This window comes from Diachasma alloeum, unplaced genomic scaffold (genome assembly GCF_001412515.2).
Source record: "Diachasma alloeum isolate Michigan unplaced genomic scaffold, Dall2.0 Dall_scaffold_01163, whole genome shotgun sequence".
In the NCBI taxonomy this organism is placed as follows: domain Eukaryota; kingdom Metazoa; phylum Arthropoda; class Insecta; order Hymenoptera; family Braconidae; genus Diachasma; species Diachasma alloeum.
Window position 1 is genome coordinate 36885 of NW_021681273.1, and position 14690 is coordinate 51574.

General features: G+C 33.4%; 1 protein-coding gene across 1 annotated transcript; it reads left to right on the forward strand.

The window, feature by feature from the left end:
- The first annotated feature begins 1532 nt into the window (after positions 1–1532).
- LOC107045992 (small integral membrane protein 14) lies at positions 1533–13995 on the forward strand. The gene is made up of 5 exons (XM_015268417.1): positions 1533–1697; positions 3800–3887; positions 8982–9036; positions 9142–9281; positions 13474–13995. Exons 2-5 carry the CDS (start codon positions 3816–3818, stop codon positions 13519–13521), a joined length of 315 nt encoding a protein of 104 aa, XP_015123903.1. The 5' UTR covers positions 1533–1697; positions 3800–3815; the 3' UTR covers positions 13522–13995.
- Positions 13996–14690: the final 695 nt, after the last annotated feature.

The window sequence follows — 14690 nt, forward strand, 5'->3', positions numbered from 1 at the left end:
AATGATAAAATTGAGAGTTAATTTTGTGTGACCTATCCTGAGTCTGGTCATGATGACTTGGTCTATTCTTTTAGTCCCTAACTCGGGTGTTGTATTATGACTGTTAGTGCGAAGTTCATGTAGCTTCATTGGGGCCAGCAGTTCAGTCCAAATCACATCCCAGTATTTACTAGCCTGGGTTCTCGTCCACTTTTTTTATCTCTCCTAGACTTAATTGGGAATTTCACTTGTGTCTGAGTCCAGTTCTGTTGCTTCTTTCGTAGCTTCATCCGCTAGTTCATTCCCTTTTATTCCTTGATGTGGTGGGATCCATATTAGTCGTACGTCTTTATTTTTATTCTCGAGATCGTCCAGTTTGACCTGGATATTTTGGACGATGTTGAATTGGTGAAGCGATTTTTCGTTGCTTCTAGGACTGATCGGGAGTCTGTGAATATGGCGAATTTGTCTCTCGTGTCGTCTTCTATCATGAGTAGTGCTATGGAGATTGCTTTCGCTTCGCATGTGAAAATTGTTACTTGTGCTGGGAATTTAATACATGCTCTCTGGTCTTCTATGATTACTCCATACCCAGCTCCTTCTTCTGTTATGGTTCCATCCGTGTATATTTTCACAAACTCCTCGTAGAATTCTTCGAGTTCCTTGTGTAGAGCCTGATATTGTTGACAAGAGGTTTTTTGCTTGCTGTATTTAGTCAAACTTAGATCGATAGTAGGACAAAATTCTTTCCATGGAGGAAAAGGGTGGTATTGGCGTTTTTCTACTTTTGGTATTTATATTCCTAATTCTTCGCAATATTGGTGTGTTCTCATAAGTATTGGAGGGATTGGTATTTCTGTTTGTGTGTCTGGGATATCTTCCCAGTTAATCTTTGAGACATTATTCGGAGCTGATTGGGCAGTTACCATGTGTTTAATGCACAGTTCTTTTCTACGAATACTCAGGGGGTATTCATTTGCTTCGGTGAGTATGCAGTTTACTGGGCTCGTTCTGAATGCACCTTCCTAAAATTATTTTATCCGGGAACTTCTCGATTAAACGGACTGAAGAATTCATCGAACTGAAATGCACCAGAGCATTAAATAAATACTTTATTCAAATAAATAAGGACAGTAGAAATACAAAAAATATGAATATAAAAATAGTAGAGAACAAGAATGATAAATAACCGCCGTACTAACTTCAGAGGAAAATAGACATTCATGATAGTGTAATTGAAAAGAGGAATCATTCATCTTTTTTCATTAAATTCTCCCGATTTGAAAATCAAAATTACTGATCTTCATCATTGAAATTGTACATTAATAAACAAAAATCATTTTGAAGAAAAAATCGTCGATGTTCAGATGGAAAAAAAAATTAGTTCTGAAAATTTGAAATTGTTCAATTTTTAGCTCTTTTGAATCGCCACTTTCTTGAAATTCCCGCGTTTTTCTGACACGTAATCACTTATTGGTTGTACGTGGACCAATGAAAACCGTTGGTTTCCCTTTAAACGTCTATATAGAGTACAGCATGCTACGGTGAGCACACTGAACTGGTGAGCATACCCATTCGTTAAATGTATTGTGGCTGTCGTTCCGTAAACCTCTCTTCGTCCATCGCGTGCCTCTGCCACCATCTCGTATTAATAAAAACGTAAATACTGAATTTCCGGAGTCTATTCAAGTGCAATTCTCAAGACAACTGTTCTAAAGGTGAGCAATCAACTCCAATCAAATTTATATATTGATTCAAACGATTTAAAAATTGGAAAGATCAAATTTTCTACGATTTTGACTTTTCTATAATTGTTTCCTCCGTTTCCATATCGAATGTACCGTTCTCAACCCACAACAATGTCGCGTGTCATTGTGACATTTAACAAGTGCATCAAAAATAGAAGCATCTCTTTTTACTATTCTGTATTTTTTCAATTTTCAACTTTCTTTCCTCCAAATGACAAATTTCGGAGCTGAAAACCAAAAAAAACATGACGTTTGCCCGCCGTGCCCCAGACCTCATAATTCTCGATTTCACGAGTCAATGAATATATGGGTGTTTTCGCCAATTTGTTTTTTATTAGTGTGTTTTCGTCAATTATTGGTATGGTTTTGTACCTTCAAAAATTTAATTTTGTTGAGACTTGTGATATGGATTTCTTATCATTCAAAAGGCCTAAAAAACGTGTTTTATTTTTTCTCAAATTTTATTACGCCGATAAAGTAATTTTTGAGTTTTGTGAGTTTTTGACAAAATTTTGCGTTTCAGCACAGGTGAATTTTTGTTCTCGGGTTTTCAATACGTATTTCTGAGGGAAATTTTCCGTTCTTTCGATTGAGCATGGTGCCAATTAGCTCACATAATCGGAAATGTTTTAAAATCACCAAAAAAGCAAAAAACTGTTCGTGGTACCCCCTTCCCCTATCTCGATTGGATATTTTTTTATTTCTTTACCCAAAGTGATTATTTTTACAGAACATATTGAAAAATTAGACTGGGACTTGGATTCGTTCTATCAAAAAAAATTTGTTTTCAAATTTTTTTTTCTATTTTCTCAAATTTTTCATTTTTTTATTTTTTCACTTCAAAATTCATTGTTTGTCGACCATTTATAGACCATAAATAATGAATTTTGGAGACGATCGTAATGGTTGGGTGAGTTAGGTGTTGCTTTGGCGAACATTCGAGTGCAGCTGCGTTTAACGCGGTTTAACGCGTTTAACTTGGATGGGTGACCGCTTAGGAAGGAACACCCTCACCCAAAAATTTCGGAAGGTAGGCACGGTGTAGTGGCCTAATGTGACCCTCTAGTCAGTGTCACAGAAGGGTACATTAGGGCTCTGCACAATCGGCCGGCTGTACGACTGGGGTTTTCCATGATTTCCCGTGCAGTCCTAGCCCGACGGCCCATGGTGACGCAGATAAAAAATCAGAAGAGAGAAGTGAGAGAGGCAAGCAGACGAATGGGGGAGCCTATAAAACCGTAATGGTAGTAGGAAAGAAATATGAATTAAAAAAAAATTATTTTTGGAATAAAAAAATTAAAAAATAAGAAATTGGAAAAAATCTTTTAAAACGAAATTTGAAAAAATTATTTTTGGTTAGAACGGATCCGAGTCCCAGTCTAATTTTTAAATCTGTTAAAAATAGTCACTTTGGGTAAGGAAAGAAACAAACCTTCAATCGAGATGGGGGAAGGAGGTATCACGCACAATTTTCTAGTTTTTTGGGGATTTTAAAGCATTTCAAGCATTTTATGCCCAATGGAAAGAACAGAAAATTTCCGTCGAAAATACATATTAAAAAGCTGAAAAAAATAATTAGCCTATGTTGAGACGCGAAATTTTGTCAAAAAGTCACAAAATTAAAACATTAACGTTGTAGGCGCAAAAAAATTGGAAAAAGAAGGGATTTTAAAGCATTTCAAGCATTTCATGCCCAATGGAAAGAACAGAAAATTTTCGTCGAAAATACATATTAAAAAGCTGAAAAAAATAATTAGCCTATGTTGAGACGCGAAATTTTGTCAAAAAGTCACAAAATTAAAACATTAACGCTGTAGGCGCAAAAAAATTGGAAAAAGAATTTTGAGACCTTTTGAAGGTACAAAATCATACCAATAATTCGCGAAAACACCCATATGCCGTGTGCAACAAGAAAACAATTCTTCAACATCAAGACTTTCAAATTGATGAATTGATAAAAAATAGAGAACCAGTTCTGAGCAATAATTAAAATTTAAACACGCAAATAATTAATACTTTATACATTTTTCTTTGGATTTCAATAATTAAAAAGGTTTCCATTTTTATCGTAGAAATTATATTTCAATCATGGGTGACGAAGGATTCGACATGTGCGAGTATGTGTGGAACTACGATTCTATGCAGCGTCTCATATCACTCGTAAGTAAAATAAAAATAAAAAATCCATAAAATAAAAAGAAAATTCTTTGCTTCAAACAAAAACGTTTTTCTGCACTTTTCCGATGTGACTGACTCATTCGCTGAGTGATAATAATCCTCCTTGAATTTTATCTCTAAAATACAAATTAATAATCCTCGAAGTTGTTTTAGTTCCTTTCATTCTCTTCAAAGAATAATAATAAATATGAGTGATTGTTAAGCCTTAATATGTATTTATTGAGCATTACTTAAGAGTATTCTCATCTGTTTAGTAAACAATTATTGCGCAATTCTTTTGGTTTCTGTTTGGCTTGCAATTCGCGATCAATTTTTTTCGTGTTTTCCTTTTTTCTACATTCGGAGACATGCAACAATGACACGTGCATTATTGTACTCTTACGTAACATTATTACCTGTGGCTTTGCATTTAATTTCCTTCATTATTATGTATCAAAATCAATCCATAAATAAAACAACTTTCAATTTTTAATGTCTTCTTCAATCATTCCAAGTTTTCTGATGATTTCCAGATTTTAACTGAAGGGTTGAAAAATGAAAAATAGAAATGGAAAAATTACACAATGTTTGAGCTGTTTTTGTTGTTTAAAAAGAATTTTATCTGGTATTTCTTGTTGATTGAATTTTTCCGTTGAAGATTGTGCAAAATGTTCAATTTCTTTTAAGCAGTAGTATTCGTCGACTGTTTGATGATAATTCACATAGATAATATTTGGCCTGGCGGTCGTCATTACAAAAACACAACATACATTGAATTATGTTTGTCAACGTTTCGGTTTGCAATGGAGACGCTCTTCAGGACAGCAACCCAACCTTCATTTCCGGAAAAAAAACAATATTTCACGAAATTGCGTCGTAAAGAAAAAGAAACCACAGTTCACTCATGATAAATGAACAGAAATTCTGGAAAATATCATTATAATTTTGTGAATTTTCATGAATTTCATTTGATTTATGATCAGTCAATTCTATTTTTTATTGTTTTCGATGTAGTTTTATGAAAAATTGTGTTTTTTTTCTAACAGGAAATTAAGACTGATTCGTTGTTCTAGAGAGGATCTCCATTGGAGACCGAAACGTTGAAAAACATATTTTAATCTTTATAGTTTCTTTCTGTTGAAGACCTCGAGGTCAAATAATATGTATTTTAAATTCCATTGAGTATTGAAGTTTTCGTTAACAGCTTCCACTGAAAAATTGCGTGGTGTTTGTGGTCTCCACCTTTCGTCCTACAATCAATCATTCTTGAGTTAATTGACTGCTTAATAATACGAGTAGAATAAGAAAATATAAAATTTGAATTAATATTGTAGCGGTGGAAATTCCTTACTCAACAAGTTTTACGATAATTACCCCCGTAGTCACTCTATGATTATCAGCAAACCTTTTCACTGGCTTTTCTGCGAATAATTGTTGGCCAGCTCACGCTACACTGAGAGAAATACAGCAGAGTTTTTAAACAAGTCTTGTGCAAAAAAAATCGTTTCTTAAAAATGATCAAACAAGCAGGGGTTCGAGCCTATCTAACAGAAGGCATGTTACTCTTTGCGTTATTAGTCTCTTTCTTTTTTTTATTTCTACCAATTCCATTGGTAGTAAGCTTCCGAATGAATCCGTAGCAGTTCCCTATCCTTGTCACAGGCATACAACCGTAACCACATGCTATCGGGTGTCTACAGGAAAATATTCCACCTTTTAATGAAAAAGATTTATACAAAAGGTTGGATATCTCTGAAAGTGCTCGACCAAATACCAACCTTCAGTATTGTAAGAGCTATAATCATACCAAATTTCAACTTGCTATCCCCATTTTTGCTTCCGAATGGAAGCCCTGTGATCGGTTATATTTACGATCTTCTAATTTTGCTTGGAAATGATGTAGAATGTCATGAAACGTGAAGATATGATGTTTTTAGAAAATGTATGTATGTGTGTGCAGATTTTTTCGGAAATTTTTTATAAAATCTCAATAAAAAAACAAGTAAAGTTGCAGCTATAAATCTGAAATTTTGTCACATAATTGCTATCATTTGGGACCAGCTGAGCCCAGTTTCAGAGCAATCGGCCAAGTAGTTTTTTAGATACAGCAATTTCTCAAAAATTCTTTTTCCTCAATATCTCAAAAACTACGTTACTTAATTGAATTTTTTTGACGTCAAAGTGTTTCTTGTGATAGTATTTATCAAATCAAGTCATAATATCGCTACGAAACTAGAGACCGTTTGATGATAATTGGCATTTTTCATTTTTATTATGATAAAATTAATGCATATACGATAACTCCCGAAAAAAGTGAGATAGGATTTTGAAATTTGGTTGTTTGTAGCTCTTATGATATTACAGGATGAGTTCGTTAGTAAGCGAAATCGAAAGAGTGATTTACAAGTGGTTTAGAAGATATTCAATTTTTTGTGAAAAACTGTTTTGCTCAATATCTCCTAAAATACTGGTCCAATTTCAATTTTTTTTTCAAAATACTCGTCTTACTACCACCTATCGAGATCAATAAAAATATGAATACCCGCCCATACAAAGTTAACGAGATATTCACGTTTTTCAATTTTTTTCATCTCATAGTGAATTTGACGTCCCGTAATCCACGTAAAAGTTCGAATAAGCCCCATAAAATTGGCTACTTATCAGTATTATCGAATCTGACTTCCGTACAAAATTTCGGGTCGATCGATTCAATACATCATGGCATAGAGCCATTGATCTAAAAATCGTTTTTTTTTTAAATGACACATCGTCACTTGATCGATGATTTTCGCGTCTGGATGATGAAAAAAGTCATTCAACATTGAATTATGCTCAATTCTATTTTATATTATATTGTTAAATATTAGTCGGTTTCATAATAAATGAATGTTTATTAAAGATTTTGTGGCGAAAAAGATAATAAAACGAAATACAAAAAGGCGTCCGCGGAATAGGATTAAAGATAAAATAGGATCCATTCGGAAGCTTATTACCAATGAAATTGGTAGAAAAAAAAGACTAATGACCCATGAAGAAACAGTCACATGGCTTCTGCCGAATCGGAGTTCTACCCTGCTTGTTTCTCAAGTTATCGCGCGTACAAGAATGAAAAAAATTTTAAAACGAAAAAATGGAGATATCTCGAAAACTTTGAATGAATGGATATATATATTTTAATTGATCCAGATAGTGGCTGCCGACACGAGTATTTTGAAAGAAAAATTTTAAATCCGTTAAGTAGTTCATGGAATATTTGAAGAAATGAGTATATTTACACAAAAGCTTGCATATCTCAGGAACCACTCCGATGATTGCGCCCATCCAAAATACTAACCTTTAGTATTATAAGAGCTAGAACCATACCAAATTTCAACTCGCTATCTCATTTTTTCAAAAAGTTATCGTGCGCACAAGATTGTTCATGAAAAACGGAAAAACGGCAATATCTCCAAACTGTGTATTGAAGAGTATATATTCTGATTGACCTGCATAGAGGCCATCAAGACGAGTATTTTGGAAAAAAAATTGAAATCGGTGCAGTAGTTTCTGAGATATTGAGAAAAAACGAAATTTAAATAAGTTCTTATATCTCAGGAACTATACTGGATCGATCGACCTGAAACAGCGCGCCAAAATTGAGCTCAATAATAGCTACAATGAGCCAAAATTTCAGATTTTTATCTACAAATTTCACCGTATTCATGCTGAATTTTTTAAGAATTAATCAGTAGTAATACCACTGGTGCTTCAAAATTATCGGATATCTTCCAATAGCTTCGTTGTCGGGATTTTCGGGATTTTAAATCTGCAAAATTTGACACACTCGTTCCTAGGCAGGGAAGCTTGAGGAAAATATCCGATTAATTTTGAAGCACGAGTGGTATTTGACAGATTATTTTTCCACTCGGATTTCGGCCAAGCAGAATGCAGTGAACAGTATCCGGATACATTACACAGCCATACATTTACAACCCACTTTTTTGTTTATCTGTCCCACAGAATATTAAACGTGAAATGCGTTGAAAGATGAGAAACATTTGAAAAGCTACTAGTGAATTTCCGTCGGAAATTTTTTAGAAATTTCCGAAATAAAATTGTTTGACAGCCTCAAATACTGCGCTCTGATTGGCTGAAATCCGAGTGAGAAAAATAATCACCAAAAATCTCTTCACGTTTCATAACTTTCTAGACCATTTGCAAACAAAATTAGAAAATCGAAAAATCGGCAAAAGCAAGGCTTCCATTCGGAAGCAAAAAGGATTTTTTACGCCAAACGTGCGAAACCTACACCGAGATGGAAAATTTTTATTGCGAAAATAGATTTAGATTTAGATTTCCAGGACTACTTCTTCGTTATTCGATGCTCCCATACATATTTTGATCCTGGCAAATGCTAGTTTTATATGAAATGAGGAGTAGTAGTTGGTCGTTTGAACTATTCAATAATCACAAATAATAAATGAATTGTTAAATGAAATAATAATTCTATGGCAGCAATCTTGTAACTTGGGGGCAAAATATTTCTTGATACAATTCTGATGAATGATCCGCCTCTTGAGCCAAATATTTCGTTGTTGAAAGCAGAGCAATTATTCATGTTTGAGACTTTCAAATTCGAACCAATCATTTTTTTGATAATTTTCAACTAACGATTTTGTTAGCTCAAACGAAATTTTTTCGAGGACTTGTTCGTTTTTCTCTCAGTGTATGCTTCAATTTTGCAAATCGTTTGTAAATCGCAGAAGATATTGTAAAATGAAGGCTCCTTCAACACAAATACTGCCATCAGTAAAGGAATTCGGGGCGAAAAATGTAATAAAAGAAATATAAAATGATGGGACACGTCCGCAAAAGTAGATACGAGATAAAAAATTGACGGGAGAGAGGAAGAGATCAAATACGTGATGACAAACATATGTTCATTTAACTTATAAAAATTACTGCTCAAAATGTTAAAAAACTTCGAGAAAAGTTTACTAGATTTTTCATTCTATATAAAAATTGAACTCCAAGTGTCGCATACAGACGTTTACGTCGACAGCCGTACTGATAACGACGATTTTATATTTTCATTTATCTTTTCCTTTCCTTTTTCAGTTGCGACAAACACAGGCTTACTGCACCGATAACGAATGTCTCAATTTTGCGAGGCGTATGTATTTATTCTTATTTTTAGGAAAATATAATTTTATTTCTCTAATTGATAATTGTGATGTTGAAGGAAACGAATGAATGCAATTATTGTGATTTTATTCAGTTCCAGGGCCCCAGACTAATCAGTCAGCCTCTGATTTTTTATTCATGAGCATTGCTGTGATAACTATGCTGTTGCTTTACGTACTGCGACCAAATTCACTGAGGAAGAAGTCGGAGGAGAAGCCTCATGCTAATTCATCTGTAAGGAAAACTATAATCATGTTATAAATAAAAAATGTTCATTTTTGGGCTGAGGATTGTGGAACTGAGTCTCACGAAAATTATTTTTTTCTCAATGCCATTGCATTTCGAGAAATCAAAAATGAGAATTCAAAAATGATTTCTAAGGGCTGTTGCACTGATAGAAAAAATTATTTGTATTGAGATGTTCCTTTCTTGGAACAAGTATCATATACTTGAGCCAATTTCAAATAAATAAGACCTTACGGTGAAAATCAATTATTCCATATTGAGATACATTTGCTTGAATCAAATAACAGTCCTTGGCGTTAAGTTACTCGTATTCACCACAAAAATGGAAAAGCTCTATTTTTTTAAACCTAATATAATCTCCAAATGAGAAATTTTCTACTTTCATGAATTGATCAAAAATTCGTACCTAGAAGATGATTACATTGAGGAATGAATTGAATGTTGTTTTCTCGAATGAAGCCGATGTTTAAATTGAGCTTTCCGTACATCACATTGAACGAAAATTGTGATATCCAAGTTTGTGTTGAATTACCGCAATCTGTGATTCTGTTGTTGTAAACTAATGCGATTTTTTTTAGTCAAGAAATATCTCTTCTTTCAACTCAACGACATCTTACTACAATCTCAAAACTTTTTCGCGTAACGATATTCATCCTGATTCGACATACGAAATGCTCGCTTCAATTATAATTTACTGGGAACAACGTATAATCATGTTGATTGAGATAACAAGGCCTTTAGTGATGAGAAAAATTTTGATTTTTGAGTAAACTGACGAATTTCTGGAGTTAGCAAACTTTCGACTAGAAAGAAATCAAACTCTCCCATTATTGCCACAAATAAGAGAAACATCAATTCTAGAGAAGTTCGATTTATCCCAATCAAATGTATCTCAAGAAGAGATAACTAGTATTCACTATGAAAACATGTTCATTTAAAAATTAATAACCAAATGATAGTTGGTTCAAATAAAATTCTCTGGATAAAATTATTGTTTTCTGTCAGTGTATGTATGGGAAAAAACGACGACATTATGTATGGTTTTTAAAAAAATGTTTTTATAGATTCCGTTTACAAGTTATTAACAAAGTAATTTCTTATACATGAACCCTCATGATGATTTTTTCAGTTGGCATGAAACTGTATTATCAGCACAGATGGAAACACAGTTCCATGGGAAATTTAAAAATTTTCAAAAAAGCCAAAAAAGTGACTTCGATTGTTAATAATTTAAAAACTAAATCCAGAAAAATGGTATAAAATTTCATACACAATATAACTATTATCAGGGTGAATCAAGCTGTGTTCGAACACGTCCATCAATCAAAGTAATTTATATATTTATCGTAGAGCAAATGCTATATAGAGTGGAATGTAACTAGGAATACAAAATGACGGTAATTTTTTACATGCGCCAAGTCAGCCGTAAATTTTCCGTTTTCGGACCATTTTAGACTTAACCCTTCAGAACTCGCGCTCAGCCACCGACCTTCGTTACTCGCGTGGTGAGCGCTGCGCCGCCCGTGCTTTCAGTAACGCAGCGTTGTCACGTTCATAGGTACGCGCCGAGCGTGCGGCGAGCGGGAAACAGCAACAGCGGAATTGAAAATTTTACATCCTTCGTTACTCGCACTGGGCGGCACGGCGCCGCTTTTGCGTATGAGCCTCAACAATTTATTATTTTTCGTAGCCTTGATGGATTTTCAGCGGATAAGAACCTTGCTAATCCATTCTAAATGATTCAAGCTAGGCATTCTAATTTTTTCAATTTTTTGAAAGCTCAATTTTGCAAGAGGCAAGCGAAAATTTGAAAAAGGCGGCGCGGCGCTTATAGCGCGAGTTCTGAAGGGTTAACGCATATCTCGTGATGCAAATTGACCGGCCAACTTACCCAATCGTCAGTAATTTTTTCTTATGTTCATTTATGCTGATAAATCGTCTATGTAGATGTAATCTGACCGTCATTTTTATGCTCCGTCATTTTTTTTTCATTTTCTTCGCTAATTTTTTCAGAAATTTGAATAAATTTATAAATAACGTCGAAACGAACAATCGCAAATTAAGTGAATATTACCCTAGTATGGAATTGCAGAAAAATCAGAGAAGTTTCGTAGCGCTTGTCTTATTTTATATGATACGTGCGTGTAACCGCATGGGTTTCAGTTGACTATAGTAGAACTGGAAAGTAGCGGGTTTCAAGCGCCTACCCACACTCAACTGAAACCCGAAATAACCCAAGCAGCACAGTTCTGGAGGGTATCTGCAAGTATACCAAAAAGGCTGTCTAATGTCTGTCCAAAAAGGTAACTTGTGTCTAGAAGTTACTTAGAAGTTAACTAAAAGTTATCGTATGACTACAAGATACCTTTTGGACGGACATTAGTCTGCCTTTTTGATATACTTTCAGATATCTTTCGCAAGGTTTGCTACTTGGGAACGCATTCATTTTGTCATTTGTCATTTTTCTGAAAAATCCGTCACTTTTTTTCTGAGCAAAAATGATCTGTAATTGGCCTTCGGTCAATGACGTATAATTTACATGTAAAATGACGGTAAATTGACCGGTCAGCTTTGTCCGTTACATCCTTAAATTTAACCCTGTCCCTGTTAAAGTGTTTTACCTGCGAAAAAAATGATAACATTGATTCAAAATTCTCATACGATATTCATCGTACTTGTTAGATTATGTAGAATTTTTTTCCCGAATCTCCTAAATTTCGTTAAACTATATTATCAATTTGGATGATAACGCAGTTTTATACTCAATGGAAAACCTCTATAAAAGCCCATGTGTAATAAACAACGTTGAATGTTGGTAACTTGGAGAGTACATTTTGAACAATACTGAAAAAAATGTATAAACCAACTGTCATTGTAAACATTCTTTGTGAATTCGACATTAATGTCATCATTTACCTTTTTCGAACGGAATACATTAAAAACCAATATAATGTTCATCAATTCAATGAGACCTTGTGAAACGTTTCCCACATTAGAATTATTACTAAATCTGACCTGTTCGATCACAACTATTTCGACACTTCATAATAAAACAAGTGTATTTCAGTTTTATTGTTAAAACAAGGGTATCTCAGATTTTCTGAATGAAAAAAAGTATCTCGGAATTCCATACAAAACTCATCTATCTCAATTTTCCGGGGAAAACTTGTCTAATTCAAAGTTAGACGTGAGTTTTCCCCGGAAAATTGAGATACAATAGATGATTACGATGGAATAGATGACTTTATAGCGAAATCTGAGATACCTTCGTTTATTCAGAAATTTTTAGATACCATTGTTTAAAACAATGAAATACGCTTGTTTTATTAAGAAGTGTTGAAAATTCGACGATTCTTATTCGTTTGAACCGTGGACCCTATGAAAACATTAATTTACATTAACCCCAGCATTTACCTTTTGTGAATGAAATACCTTTTGCAACGAATCCGTAAGTTACAAGGATTTTGTAGCTACGAAACATCGAATTTGAGAAGTTATAGTGTCAAAACTTTCTCAATGACGACCAACACAGATTCATATTCTAAGTTTATGAAAAATTGCTAACATGAAAAAATGAGATGATTGGATGTTTAATCGTAATGTAATATTCGCGTACACTCATGAATTTCGTTCTAACAAAAGGGTCTGGCAAAATGGAATTCTACTGTTAGAAATTTTTTGAAATTTCATGGAAGATATTATAGTAAATCTCATGAGAGTGACATTGAATCGCATTTAGGGAAAAAATGGTTATGAAATTTCAAGTTTTAACTAACATTCATGGAAATTCATGAGTTTTCAGTGGGAGTGAGGTGGAAATTTCACAACTTGATTGAATTTTAAGTGAAACATGAATATTCAGGAACAAAATTACATGAATTTTCCTGATTTTTCTGCATTTTCACAGAATAATTGAACTGAAAAATCAAGTATTTTATTGATTTCCAGATCATTTAAACAGAAAATCAATGAAATATCTGATTTTTCAATGACAAAATTTCCTGAAATTTCAGGAGAACTTGAGCACGATAAAAATTTCAGGAATTTGGCACGGAAAATTCAGACAAAATTTTTTAACAGTATCTCTGAAATTAGTCATGATTTTCTGTGATTTTTGGTTTACGTTATGAGAATTGAAAATCCAATAATTTTGATAAAACAACTCATTTATCTCTTTTAGCGCCGAAATGATGATCCGCCTGCCCCGCCACCACCAGCAATCAATTAATGCCTGCTTGAAAATGAGAATCAGCTACTGAAACGAATTCAAGCGAATCGAAAACCAATCCAGCACTTGAAAGGAAAAAATCTAAATTGTTAAATAATTGACCTGAAAAAATGACATAGAAATGACTGGATTGAAAAGCAAAAAAGGAGCGAGAAACCAGAAAAATATTCATGAAACCTCGCACAATCTTCGAATGATCGTTTTTCGACAATACTAGTGCAATTTCCGCAATAAAATTGGATGAATTATTAATATAAATTATTGAAAAAAGATGATTAAGGAAACAAAAACTATATTTACCTTTAGTGAAGAGAGAAATTTCCAAGTGTTCAAAATGCTTGGTAGTTCCGCAATCAATTTTTTTAGATGCAATATTGGATATAAATGTCTAACATCAATCAACTAAACGCTAACAACTGTATAAATAAAAAAAGGATATTGAGAAATACATTCCTGGTTTTTCATACTGAATAACGATGTTTTATTCTCTATTATTGATTTTTGATCAATTGTATTATCAACTGTATCAATTTACAAAAAAAAGGTGAAGTCTTTTTTTACAAATTTATGAGTCAATTGGATTAACCACTTTTATCATCATGTTTTGAAAATGGAACAATGATTCATTATTTTTTCAATATCGTCTCAAAGAAAGATTGAAGGAATTTTGTCCATTAAAATTTACCGGATTTTTTAATCAATTGGAAAATTTTTCAAAAAGAGAATGTTTGTATCATCCGTTTTTGTTTGTTTGTACATGGAAAAAAAACATGCGGGCGACATGAAATTTGTAACACTGACGCAATATTTCCTCTCTGATCTTCTAGTTTTTTCTAGTGAATGTTTTTCATGAATTGAGAAAAGAAAAATTCGAGGACTTATTTACAACATTTTAACAACCAAAATGGGATTTCCCTACTGATTTTTTTAAATCTGAAACCAATCAATGAGATGACTGATAATTTCTTATCTACGGGCACGAGTTTTAATCTGCACGAGTTTTTCCAACTAATCCCTAGCCATTACTCGGCTACGAATTTCTAATTTCATATTTTGTACTTTTAATTTCCAGCACTTATTGTTGATAAAATTTCTAAATATCTGACGAATTGTTGATAATTTAATGAAGAAATAGTATCTTATGTCATAAGGCGATAAAAGTATTATCT

Excerpts from the sequence above, each read along its gene's own strand:
- LOC107045992 (XM_015268417.1), top strand. The coding sequence starts at position 3,816 with ATGGGTGACGAAGGATTCGACATGTGCGAGTATGTGTGGAACTACGAT. Across the intron at positions 3,888-8,981 it reads TGCAGCGTCTCATATCACTC|TTGCGACAAACACAGGCTTA; the intron begins GTAAGTAAAATA and ends TTCCTTTTTCAG. Across the intron at positions 9,282-13,473 it reads AGCCTCATGCTAATTCATCT|CGCCGAAATGATGATCCGCC; the intron begins GTAAGGAAAACT and ends TATCTCTTTTAG.